The 13,899-nt window shown below is 35.2% G+C and overlaps 1 protein-coding gene across 1 annotated transcript in view; it reads left to right on the top strand.

Moving 5' to 3' along the window:
* LOC120625801 (lachesin-like) overlaps positions 1-13,899 on the top strand; it is a 115,115-nt gene that overhangs the window by 57,769 nt on the left and 43,447 nt on the right. The window contains exon 4 of the mRNA XM_039893014.1: positions 10,754-10,961. Within this exon, the coding sequence (XP_039748948.1) occupies positions 10,754-10,961 (208 nt within the window). The remainder of the gene's footprint in view (positions 1-10,753; positions 10,962-13,899) is intronic.

Here is a 13,899-nt window from a genome sequence, read left to right as displayed (position 1 = left end):
TGGATTTTAGGTATAACTTATAGAACAGAATAAGTCTAATAACACAAAATTCTCTGCTTTTTTTCTTTATAGTTAATAATTGATGGACCAAGCAGATAGCCCACCCAATGAAAACCATTTCTTTTAAACTTTGCATTGAATCAATGCTGCTTAACGGCAAAAATAAGCATGGTGGTAGAACTTTCCCAGACGAGCTCTGTCACAAAAAGCTATATTACTATTAAATACTAGACCTTCTAGAGCTGTTGGGCATTCGTAGATTCTAGTAAGCGCTAGCTTATAATGTGATTCTGATACTTCTTTATTTATCCACTTCCTGTCTGCCCGTCGACAGCCTGGGTTCGATGTGTGGCTGTCGGAAAAATGAACTAAAACTAAACTCAATTTGCTAAAGCGAGATATTTTGAGAACTCTATTAACATTGTCGGTTACTGCCATGACAGGTTTACCTGGAAAATTTTCATGGATAAACCGTAGACCGTAAACTTTTTATCACCCTAAAAAGTTAAGAGCTAATAAAAACTCTTATTCCTTTAAACAAAACTCAAAATATAACAAGCGCAGTCATAAACAACGTTGCCACTACCAGAGGGAGCGAAGTTGAAGTAATTCGAGATAACGCGCGGTTTACTTGAAATTGCCGTTAAGTATGTGGTGGGGAGGAGGGTAGGGGCACAGGGGCAAAGAGGCTTAGTGGCTTTAAGAGTTGCGAGCGACAAGTTGCGAGATTCTTTCCGTTTGTTTTTGGATATTTCGGGAGCTGATTAAGTGATTTGCTCACAACTTTTAGATGAGTGTTTTGAAATGTACTTAAGTAAAAAAAGTTATTATGTATAAATTTCTTAGCTGTTACACTTTACGTTAGTATTTTAAATATAATGTTCTTAATTTAACCAGCCCAGTTACGTTAGGTATGTTCTCAAAGATGTAGCTATTTAGCTTTAATTATGCTACTTAAGAATTTTTTTAGCGTGTCGCGTACTTCACTTTTTGGGTACCGAATTCAAATCTCGGCACGCATCTCTAACTTTTCTAAGTGATGTGCGTTTTAAGTAATTCAAATTAAAATTGTCATGTAACACACTTCAAGGCATGTTAGTTAATATTCATCTTCGTCAGAAAACACTAGTATATAATTACCTGGACGTATTCGTAAGACGTACCGATAAGCGATTAATCGTTCCTGTACGATATGGCGTCGAAACCGATTAGAGGTTTTGTTTTATTATAACTGCTATACTTCTAATATCCGTTACCATCAGAGACTGCATCATCCAGTATCTGTATTTGCATCAACAACATCCTGTACAGCTATCACCATATATACCAGGTGAGATTGCACTTACAGTTAAGGGAACTTAAGAAGTAACGATTCTTAATCGATAAAATGCATTTAAATTTATTATCCTCATTTTCACAACAACTGATTGAAGTCAAAGTCAAGTCAAAGTCAAAAATTATTTTTATTCAAGTAGGCCCGGCCCATAGGTGGCACTTTTAATGCGTACATTACATGAGAATTACACGGTAGTGAGATAAATATCGTAAACATATTCGTAAACTTAAAACTAAAGGGTCCCAAATAGTCTAAGAAGAAGCCCACAACAAACTTAGCCAGGTGTTTTTTTTTTTGTTATCCCCATCTCACATTGTCGTTTAAAATTATTAAAACAGCAACCTGTTTAATCAATCATTTACACCCAAGCTTTTTTATCGTTTACGTAGTTCATTATACTATAATAGGCCTTTTCTATAAGCTTACGTTTAATACAAACTTTGAACTTTTTAAGAGATACCTCCAAGATGTCAATTGGTATTTAATGATTAAAAAGAAGCTGGAATTTAAAAAATCTCGTCTATAAAGTAGAGCATTCAAAGCTATGACAGAACAGTCAGGGCGTATAAATAATAGCACTGGAAGTCTTTAAACTCACAAAGGTCCAGGTGATGCTAATGGCTGTATAATCGACGACGAGAGGCCATTAATTCTCTCTCCGAGTTCCTGACGTCATAAGTCATCGGCCACAGTTTCGGAGGGTGATAAAGTTCACCCACCTTCACACTATGAACCGTGGATTTACTCAGAATTGCCAGTAGTTTGTAACAGGCTGAACGTAGGCAGGTTTAACACAGATTGGGAATGCATTTATGAATTATATTTGTTGGATATATATATTTTTGAAGTGTGAAGATACACAAATTTCACTTTTTTTATTCTGTTGCTGTGTAAAAGAAGGTCACACTGAAAACACACTTTTGCATTATAATAGTAGTTGGTGTTTATATTTCAGTATTTATCATTACAAATTTATTTTACGATTTTTTAATGCTTACGAAGGCATTACAAGTCTTTCATTTTAAATTTTTACTAAACAGTTCTTATCGCCACTTGGAGGTAATAACAGTATACATTATTTGGTAATTAAAAACCACGAAAATAGCCAGTAATTTTGACATTAAGGTTATTTCTTATTTTGTCTAGCGTTAAGGTTCGACGTTTACCTACTTAAAATTTTTGTGAGCGGTTATTTTGACCTTTTTTCCCGTCGATATAATTTTATTGAATCGTTTGAAGCGGTCAACCATTTATTAACTCAATAGCTATCAATTTCGCTGCGAAGTGTGTGAATTAACTGCTAATAAGTTAAAGTTTGTCCAACCTAATTAAGCAGCACTCAGCATCTTGATGCAAGTTCTATGTAACCCTGATGAAGCACACCATGTTCCCAGATCAATTGTCACTACCAGCCTCCCTCTTACAATGAAAGGAATATAACGGATAACGGGCAGCAGCGTCCTCTGTGCTACTATTACTATCTTCTGCGATCCCTCCCAAAGCATTTAGTCCAGCACGAATGTTATAGACTATTAAAGATTGAAAAGAAGCAAGAAAAAGACTTTGAATTGCTGCAAGCTTAAAACATTAATAGATTAAAAAATACGCTATTATTAAGTCATGTCGCCTGACGCATTTAGTTCCAAATGTTAGTTTACCGAGTCTAGTCACGATCCGAGTATAATAATGGTTAAAGTTTCCACGAAATAAGACTGAAAATTATAATATTGCGAAGTTCCAGTAATCGGAGAAAAGTTCGCCTATTCGTTAGGAAGGAAACGCAGCCAGGTAACTAACACCAACTAACTAATGAATCTTCCTAGTTTCTGTCATTTAAGAAGTGCTCATTTGCGAAGTTTCACTACTCTAGATTAATTTGATAATCTTGGTTGGTATTAAAATAGACGTTCGGTATAAACTTGCCATTTTCAGCAGATGCAAGCTTTTAAGAAATTAAAGTTCTCCAATTCGATTTGTTAAACCATTTCGGAATTTCCTTTTATTTCTTCAGTCTAGACTTGTTTAATTAAGTAAATTAATATTTGTGCTGTTGAACGTAAATTACACTATCAAGTGCACTCTATCCATACTTTCATACTGATATTATAAATGTGAGTATGTGTCTGTTTGTTTAACCATTTAGATGTTTTTTTTTGTTAGGTACCACTGCATCGATCTTAGATAAATTAAATTTTTCTTAGAAAAGCCGCCGTGAACCGTTGCGTGAAAGGATATCAGTATTTTTCGCAGACGAAAATATATAAAATGATACTATTAATGAGGCAGTTTCTAGTAAGCTAGTTTACGCTATAAAAACAGTAGCAAGTACATAATGCACTGAAATATTATCAGATGATATTAACTTCAAAACCCAAAGCATTACGATTTTAAAACGAATGGTGTGATTTCTGTTATAAATTTAAAGCAGCAGCTCTACAAAGCTTAGTAATAATATTTTGGTATAGCCGTTATTTGCAAATACAGATATTAAGTAGGCACAGAACAATCGGCAAGAAATTCAACGATAAAATTCCTGCAATTTCCATGCCTTCGTAAGTAACCATTGTATGTTGAACCGTCGTTTACGTATTATTAATAACAAAGCTTAAACCAACTTGAAACTTCTTAGCATACAATATTCATTACCCGTTTCGTTTACCTGAACTTCGGCTGTAATCCCCCGAGCAGGGTTATTTACTTCGACAGTGCGATCGATCAGTACGACTGCAGATCCACGGATACCGCGCTCAGAAGCAAACGGCACGGAATCAAGAGAACCGTTGATATAAACATAGAGATAGCCTAGTGGTGTGAGCCCCGGCACGTACTGCTAACATTTCGGGATATGCGCGTTCTTAATAAAAGCAATAATTGAATTTCACATGCTTTAACGGTGTAGAAAAAAAGAGGTAATATGCATGCCTCCATAATGTTCAGAGTACTCCATAATGTTCTAATCCGCACTGGGCCAGCGTGTTGGACTACGGCCATAAACCCCTTCTCACTGTGGAAGGAGACCTATATGTGCAGGTTTCCTCACGATGTTTTCTTTCACGAAGTCGAAGTCCTACCCACTATCACCTCTTCGAATATGCCTAATAATTATATATTAAGCTTAATTCCATTCCATGATGCTTTATTTTGGCCGACTAAATGATATTTTATTTATTTCTTATTTATAGTTGAACTTGCTTACCACTCGAGGCACCACAGTTACAGTAGCAGCTGTGTATCTTGGGTTTAATGAATCTACGGCGCGGAATCAAGTTGAGAAGTCTCATAAAATATGCAAGCTATTGACTGGTGCGCAGTGCGCCACGGAGCGGCCCGCGTCTGCGGTTGCGGTGAATGCGGCCGCCTCTGTCAAAGCAAACACCGATGCGTGCTCGGTTGACTCGCAGCTACTTTACAGTTTACAGCTCGGAATATCCGTTAAAATGCTCAAAGGCTTTAAGGAATAATGCACATTGCAAGCGGCCCGTTTTTTTAACGCACAAAACACTTTGCGGACGTATAGATAATATTATTATTTTTATTGGTGTTTTTACACCCTGTATGTGCGTTTAGGATGTACAATGCGTTTAAGCATTCTTTCTCTGTTAACATGGGTAATCGCATCCATGAAGAACTCGTTAATTATAAACCGGTTGTTCAAGGTGTAGAAACATTTGAGTACACCTTGAACAACCGGTTTATAATACCTGTAGTCAATTATCTATTAGGTATAATGTATTTTTGGATGGGACACCTGCTATTGCCAGACGGGTAATCTGTCCTAAACGCAGACAAAGACCGCGGGCAAGCTAAATATGGAATAAAACAACCAAATTATTGTTTTTTTTTATACAATTGATTATTTGTATGTTGTACCATATGTATTTTCTGTTTAAAAATCTAGTGTGACAAGAATCAGATTTGTTTACAAAACGGAATGTGTGTAGTGCGATTTCACATTAGCTTCAACTGTGACTTTGACAAAGTAAACAGAGTTGCGTGCTCGGCTGGGTTCAGCTAGTTTCAGAGCTTAATGTACATTTGTTTGTCTTTGGGTTTCGGGATTTTGAAACCGGGTATTGTTGGCTCGATCTGAATTGCGATTTATATGTGTAAACAAAGATTTCGGGCCGATTGTATTTACTGTTTTGGATTTCGGCGCCAGTTTGTTAGGATTTGGTATGGTTAAGGATTAAGCTTTGCCAACTGCAACGTCATTTTATGTGTTCCTAATTTTATTATGAAGTAACAAATTCAATGTTGGACTTACTTGTTCTATCTTAATATATATAATGTACGTGTCACGTTTTTTGTCCGCGATGGACTCCTAAACCGATTATAATTAAATTTACACAACGTGTGCAGTTGCGTTTAACTTGAAAGATAGGATAGTTTGTATCCCCAAAAATAGCTTAACATCAGGATAGGATAGGATACTGTCAGTTTAGTTTCTTGTAGATCTGATGAACACGATTGGAGATAGAGGACAAAACTCCTCAGTGGACAGCTCATTAGCATACGAATCTACTAAAAATGCAATTTCGATTCTTTCTCTAACGATTACTATTCTTTGTTAGTAATAGGAGTTCAGACTGATGCATACTAAATTATTTTTCAAACTTCAAATACGAGCATGGGTTTTTATAGTTCAGTTTCAATGACTCAAATATTCTCCACAGTTCAATATAGACTCTCTCTGATGTTGTCTAGCAGCACTTTTATTTTATTTACTGTTACGTAAGAGTTTTAAGATAATGAATTCACGTTGATTCGAACCTTTCGTAGTAGGTATTTGCAGTTCTTGCAGTTTCTACTAGTGTTGCTCTGTGTGGACTTTTGGCCTGAAGGCAAGCTGATTTTGGGGCATTGTATAGGGAAGCTATACGAAATAAAAGCCCGTCATAGATAAAGTTCTTTTGATATTGAAAAGTACTACGATAGTTTAGTGTATTATGATGTCGTGTAAAAACCGATTAGGGGTATGGTTAGATATCTGCCATACCCTTACAGGTTTTCCCGCGACCATCTAAGACTGCATCATGCAGTACCAGGTGAGATTGCAATCAAGGGCTTAACTTATAGTAGAACAACAAAAAAAAAATAAGTACTATGTATAAAATTGATTTTATTTACAGTCATATAAGCTGTGACCCGCGTTCTTAGTCTGTTTTTATCACAGTTTTTTTAACATATCATAGTTGTGTATGTAACATAGGTTTTTTATCCCAGGAAAACAAAGTATTCTCCCAGGATAAAAAATTTGGGTTACTCTCCGTCCTTTTAACTAACTCTATGTCAAAAATCAAGTAGATTGGTAATAAAGAAAGGGCAAACAAACAATCAAACTTAAAAACCTACTATAATGTTAAGTATTACTTAATTAAACGATACAAAAGCTTGGGTGTGAATTGCTCTAATTTCATAGCTTAATATAAATTTACTGTGAGATGGTGATAACAAAAAACAAATGTACCCGTCTAAGTTTGTAGTGGGCTTTCCTTAGACCAGGTTGCGTTTGGAACCATCGTAGCTTTAGGTTTAAGTTGGCGAACGAAGTTATCACCATCCCCTTAGAATTATGTAAACATATATGTATGAACGCTTCATGAGTGTGGTAGGCCTACATGAATAAAGAAATTTTTAATTTGAATATTAGTAAGGATTATCATAACCTTATACTTTTTCCGTGTAGTATTTACTGTAGGGGAAATTATGGCTCATTGGACAAACCTCATATCTCGGAAAGTACTATAAAATTATTTTAAAAGCAACTTCTAACAATACGCACCTAACTTCATTTCATATCGGCCATATTGTTTTACTTGAAAAATTAAAAAGGCATTTAGATAGAAGAACTGAGACTGTACATACAAAAAGAGAAGATCAACGATATTGGACGTTATTAATTGTAGATCATGCGCTGCAATTATAACAAATAATAATAATAAATAAATAAATATACTACGACAATACACACGCTTGGATTGACAATTTCTGACATTAGTAGAGAGTGCTTCATTTTATTCTTTGTAATAATAGTAATTTTTCTTTTTGATAGTCTGGAATACATAACTTTTATTTGTTCAAAGTTCGATTCGCACCGGTTGGCTAAATTGAAACAAATATCAGAACTCATACTTTGCTGATTTTAGTGATATATATAATAATGATGTTGAGTGGTACTTAATAAAAACAAAATCTATAAATTGCTATAAAAATTATTTGCCTAAAACCAAAATTAGTACACTAAAAACCGATTTGAAAAAAAAGGTCCAAATAACCAGACTTTCCCCTATTTATGATACCAGAGACAAAACTATAAATAAAAAAAAAAAAAATTAACATAGCTAGTACCTAGCACGTGTCTCTATTACCTACGAATGAATAATACCCGCTAAGAAAATGTTGATTTATCCTTATTATAATATAAATATTGAAGCGAGGTTACCGGAGGGGAATGAGCCCAGCCACAGTGAATTTAGCTCCAACTCGATAGGAAATTGAATTCCAACCACATACTGCGTCGTGCCATTATGTATTTTACATACCGCTATTGACTTTATGTATCCACTCTCATATGATACTGCTCGTCTTGCTATATCATTATCTTATCATAGATAGATGGATAGATACATTATTTATTGCACACAATTAAGGGAAAGAAAAAGAATTAGTTTGGACATCCAAAGGGGCAATGCTGCCAGCATCTTAGGAACTGTGCTTCACTGCGGTGGTTTCAAAGACGTTTTAGATTTTATTTAGTTTTACATAGTTTATTTTAGGTTCTATTTACAAAACATTAAGGGTCAAGATAATAAATATTGACACCATCTTTTAAAAAGCGATTCAACTTTCTAGGTCGCAATGTTCAGTGCTTTTTGAGAGCTTAGAATGACAACAGATTGCACGTTCCTGCCAGTCACTCGATGGCGTATGGCAATTCATTTACACTTAAATTGGTTATACTCTGGAATGGATTGCCAAGGGATAAAAGACAGTCTAAAATCACATCTTCAAAAGTCGTTTAAAAGAATATTATTCATCTACTGAGTCATAAAGTTATAAATGTGCTTTGTATATATATTCATCGCTTACTACATACATATATTAGAGATCGCTTGAGGCTGTAGAAGGCCTTTGCGCATTATTATTTATCTTGTATTTCTGTTTCGAATATTTATAATTTTACCCCTAATTGTGTGCAATAAATAATATATATATCTATCTATCTAAAATATTGGAAACAGAAATACAACAAAAATAAAAATGCGCAAAGGCGGTCTTCTCGCTCGATGTAACTAATATAGAAATAAATACATACATTGTGTATATATATATATTTATTTATTTATTTATATATATATATATAAATGTATTTATATATATATATATATATATATATATATATATATATATAAATAATTACATTTATATACTAAGTACAATATAACTTTATGACTCAGTAAATAAGTAATATTCTTTATAACGACTTTTGAAGATGCTTAATGATTTAGATTTTCTAATGTTCCTCGGCAATCCATTCCAAAGAAAATTTTATAATTACTCAATTTTCCCATTGTCTGGTCTGGTGGGAGGAGGCTTCGACAGTGGTTAATTGCAAAACTAGCTATTTCAAATTGTTTTGTAATTTTTACCATCCGTATATATTTTTAGTATCTAAAGTTTTTAATATTAAGCTACCTCTTTTAATAAAACATCTTACCCTGTGGCTGATTTTACAGTTTTTTCTTTGTTTCTATTCTCGAGGAGACAAAGTAACTACTATCAAGTTTTCCTTTAATCTTTTCTACCCAGACATTATCGGTCTAATTAACGTCTCTCATAGAGACATTAATTACTTCGACGTAAATGAACTGCCTCCTGAGTCAAGTGGTTAGGACGTTCCAATACAGATCTTGGGTCTGTGGGATCCTGGAAATACTCAGAATACTCAGTGGCAGTAAGAAGTCGGTAGGTCGGTCTATCGGTATCACTAAAACCACATGCGTTGTTGCATGCACTGTGTCCAAAAACAGAGAAAACACCTAGTGCGCGTCATATTTTACAACCGCAGAATGTTGCTAGCTCACAAACTTTCCCATTTTATGGTAAACGTTTACTACTACTCTCAACTGCTAAATGATCCAATATTAGTCATGTTCACGGTTTTTGTATTTTCATAATTCTGTGTCTGAAACGTTAGTGAAGTGACCTGACCTAGCAGTGGAATGAAAATTGAGAATGGTGTTGGCTATTATGGTGGAGTCATGCCAAGTCATGCTTCTCAAAAATGAACTTCGGTTACGAACCCCTAATTTAAGTTGACGGTTGTTATCAGTTATTAATTCTACTTGGACTGACGATTAACTTTATCGTCATTATTATTATATCAACCGTTTGACGTTCACTGCTGGACATAAGTTTAAGGGAGTTCTAAATACCACGGTCTTGTGCCGCTTGGGTCCACCGGCTCCCTGCTCAACTTAATTATAGTTAAAAAAACATAATCGGACCTCCAAATCCATCGACGATCTAGTTTTAGACAACCACCCTGACGCAATTGGTGAGCGCTACGGTTTATAAGAGGGAGGTCCGGGGTAAAATCTTGGCGGGGCCAAGTAGGGGATTTATAGTTTTCGAATTCCATGGTCTGGTCTGATCGGAGGCCTCAATCATGGCTGTTATACCTATCTACCGACAAAGATGTTCTAGCATTCAAACTCCACCAAGCAATTTAGCGCTTTAGTATGATACAGAAACTAATCAGTGGAATGGGTTTAATATTACTGCCCTTTCCCTAAAAGGCTAGGCATTTTAACTTACCATCTGATAAGATGGCTAACTTGTAGTAGTCAATAATTTGAACGTTAGAAGCAAAATTAAACTTGCAGTGCATTACACTAGACTACACAAAACAAGCAATTCATTTAAAGGAAATTGCACACAATTTTACAATACCGGTTGATATATTGGGGATGTCTCTAAAAAAGTTCAAAATTTGCATTAAGCGAAAGCTTGTAGAAAATTCCTATTATAGCAAAAGGGATTACGTAAACGATAAAAAAGCTTGGGTGTGAACTCTAACCAGACTGCTTCTTAAATATTTTCAGATGACAATGTGAGATGGTGATAACAAAAAAAACACCCGGCTAAGTTTGTTGTGGGCTTCTTCTTAGACCAGCGCGCGTTTGGAACCCTCGTAGCTTTAGTTTTAAGTTTACGAATGTAGTTATCGCCATCACTACTCACTGCTTTGTACACTTTTTAATATAATCAACGCATCAAAAGTGCCACCTATGTGCCTATTTGAATAAAAAAAATATTTGACTTTGACTTTGATTTAAACAAAGTTTTAATGTATAGCACTACCAAAATTAGGTAACAAAACCCTCAAGCATTGTTTAATTTTTCAATTATTTCCAGGTTGCATGGATACACATAGACAGACAGATGATCCTGACAATCCACCGGCACGTCATCACGCGGCTGGCCCGCTTTAGCGTGTCACACGACAACGCCATGACTTGGCTGCTACACGTCAGCCAAGTGCAGCAGGAAGACCGCGGCTATTACATGTGCCAAGTCAACACTAATCCGATGATCAGCCAAGTCGGATATCTTCAAGTTGTAGGTAAGGGATTTGTTTTGTATTTAAACACATAATATCCAGGCCTTGGCTGCTTAGACATGTTTATCAAGCGTATTGGGTATACCGCGTATGCCAAGTCATTCGATAATGAGCCAAGTTGTAGGTGAAATATTCAAGTTGTTTAGTATTTAAAACCATTTCCAAGACTTAACTGCTTGGACACGTTTATCGAGTTGAGGAGAAGGCCGCGGGCGCCAAGTCAACTTCTTATCCTATACTCAGGAAAATCGGAAACTTTGAAGTACTGTCTAGCAACACTATAAGTTGGCTGTTACATTTTAGCCAAGTGCAATAGTAAAACCGCGGGTATTATACACGTGCCAAGTCAATACAATTGAATGAAACTATGTATGAATAATAATCACGTAACCTAATATGACCTGCCAAGTTAAATAAATGAATGATGTAGTATGTATGTATGACTTGATTACTACACGTCCATCTGCCAAGTGCAACGCAAGGGATGGCCCTTAAATACAAATAAAAAAAAACAAACCGCAACTGTAGTGTATTGGTACATGTGTATTGGTACAAATGTATAACTAATCTATATTCATAAATTATTCAAATTTAATTAGGTTAATTTGGAGGTATCTACGGAAATTAATAAATTAATTGATTGATTTATATTGTGATTTAGCGTAGCGTAGTTCATAACTCAGTATTATTAATATAATCTCTAACAAAATTTGTCATACTAATGGATTTACTGTCATCAGTGATATCATACGGTACGTATCTAATAGATAGGTATTATTTGATTTAAAAAAGGCGTGCTTTTGGCATTTCATGTTTATAGGGAGACTATTAACCGCGCAATTCAAGCAACAGATTTGTTTTTTTTTTTTTTTTTTTAATTTTGCGGAATCTAAACGTGGCTATTGTAGAAGTACGATCCATGAGAATTTCGGGCTTTTAGTTGACGAATAAGAATTTTAACTTGAGGTTAAGTTTCATTTTATAGAGCTTAAATAACGAAAATTTCTTCTTTTCAAACTTGTCAAAAACCAGTTCCTAAATATTAAACTAAGCCTTATTAAATATTAAGAAGCCTATAGCCGTTTTACGAGGAGATTCTTTCCAAATTCCGAGAACGTAGACGTGGTGGGTCCCAAACGGCCGATTAGAGGTAGTGCTTAGTCCTTTTATACGACCACGATGTCTAACAAACTTTTAAGTGGAAATAAAAAGTAGGGTTCGTATCACTTCTTAACCGTTGCGCGTTGCGGATGTTTTTATTTCGGTAAGATCCCAAAGCCGACAAGTGGCAGTTCAGGCAATTTGAACCCCCATTCAGGGTTTTATTGGCTTAGGGTTATTAATTTATACCGGGGAATTGCGGATGAATATAAGATCAAATTACTGATAACGACTAAGACACCGGGAGGTTGGTTCCGGCATCGTTTGAGTCCATGTAGGACTGAAGTGCATCGATAATGCAGTCGCATGTATATCAACATACCCACCAACTCAATGTCATGAACATTGGTTATTAATGAAATATAATATTAATAATCTTCTTCTTCTATTATATCTACTAGTTAATAATTAATCTATTAAATAAAATATGAATTCATAGTTATCAAAAGTTTAATTAATAACCCACTTTATAAATTTGCTATAACACTACTGAATTTTTATCTAACTTACTACGGAAGGCTATCTTAGAAAATACAATAAACACAGCAGAGATTGTTTTGAATATCTCTGAGATAAGAATATAACTGCATGTGATTAAAGATTCGTCTTATTCTCGATGATAACATAGCCGAGTGTATATGTATGTCTGTCTGCCAGGGCTATTCCTTGATAAATTAATTCTGAGTATTAAACAAAGCCAGGTCCGAGTTTACTCGGATGAAATTGCATTTTGTCTTTTTGTCTATCTAATTAGAACGATTCAACCAAGCTAATGAGCATTTGATTAAAATAATATTCTTTTTTGTAATTAAGCCTTAAAGTCGTCACTTGATGTATCTTTAACAGGTTTGGATTGGGTACTACCGAGAGTGAATCATATAATCTGAAGGTAGTTTCTAAATTCACATATTCCGCAAATATTCCCGAACGTACCGCAAACTTGCGCGATTGTACTGTAACTGCTGGAATATCACGTCCCGCAGGAATTTAAACTTCTCGAGATTTTCATCCGTAAAACTTTAAGCAGCGATGTGGGGGGGGGGATAAGGGGGAATAAAAGGCTAAATTTTATCAACTTTCAAATTTTAAATTCTCTCCGACATCCGGTGAGCCCGTGGCGCGCCGGGCATGTCTGTATCAAATACGAATTTGTCTGGGGCGCATTTATTTATTCAAGCTTTGTACATTTTGCTATTGCAATACTTCTAACTTTGAAGGAGCTATTTGCTATTCCAAATTGTACGGGTATGATTGAGCTTCAAAGCCTTCGCCGAAAGTGTTTTAAAACAAGAGTTAACTCAAACTCAAACTTCTGTATTCGAATAGGCTTATCGAAAGCGTTTATGAATCATTATATTTCTATTTGAGTGTAACTGGTTGTGTGCCTCGTTGGTCTAGTGGTTAGAATATTCAACTAAGGATTACGAAGTCCTGAGTTCGAGTCCAGAGTCAGGCCACAAATTGAGTTTCTGTAAAAAATCTTAAAAGGTATCAGAACAGAGTTGAGAAAATGACTACGTCCATCCGTACCCCTTGGAGTGTACAGTCTCGGTGATTAGCAGCAACACGTTGGGATAATCGTTAATGCTCGTCAACCAACATCCGAGCAGCGTGGATGGTCTATCAAAAGCAAAGTAAAGTACTTTACTATTCAGAAACACATACAATAATTAAACAGCACATTGAATTAGAGCCGTACAATGAGCTATATAATTGAATATATATATTATAATAAGCACTTATCGCTAAAAATCTTTACCAGACAACCAAACTAAAAAGG

The sequence above is a fragment of the Pararge aegeria genome, chromosome 8 (genome assembly GCF_905163445.1).
Source record: "Pararge aegeria chromosome 8, ilParAegt1.1, whole genome shotgun sequence".
Lineage (NCBI taxonomy): Eukaryota > Metazoa > Arthropoda > Insecta > Lepidoptera > Nymphalidae > Pararge > Pararge aegeria.
This window is presented reverse-complemented; position numbering and strand designations above follow the sequence as displayed.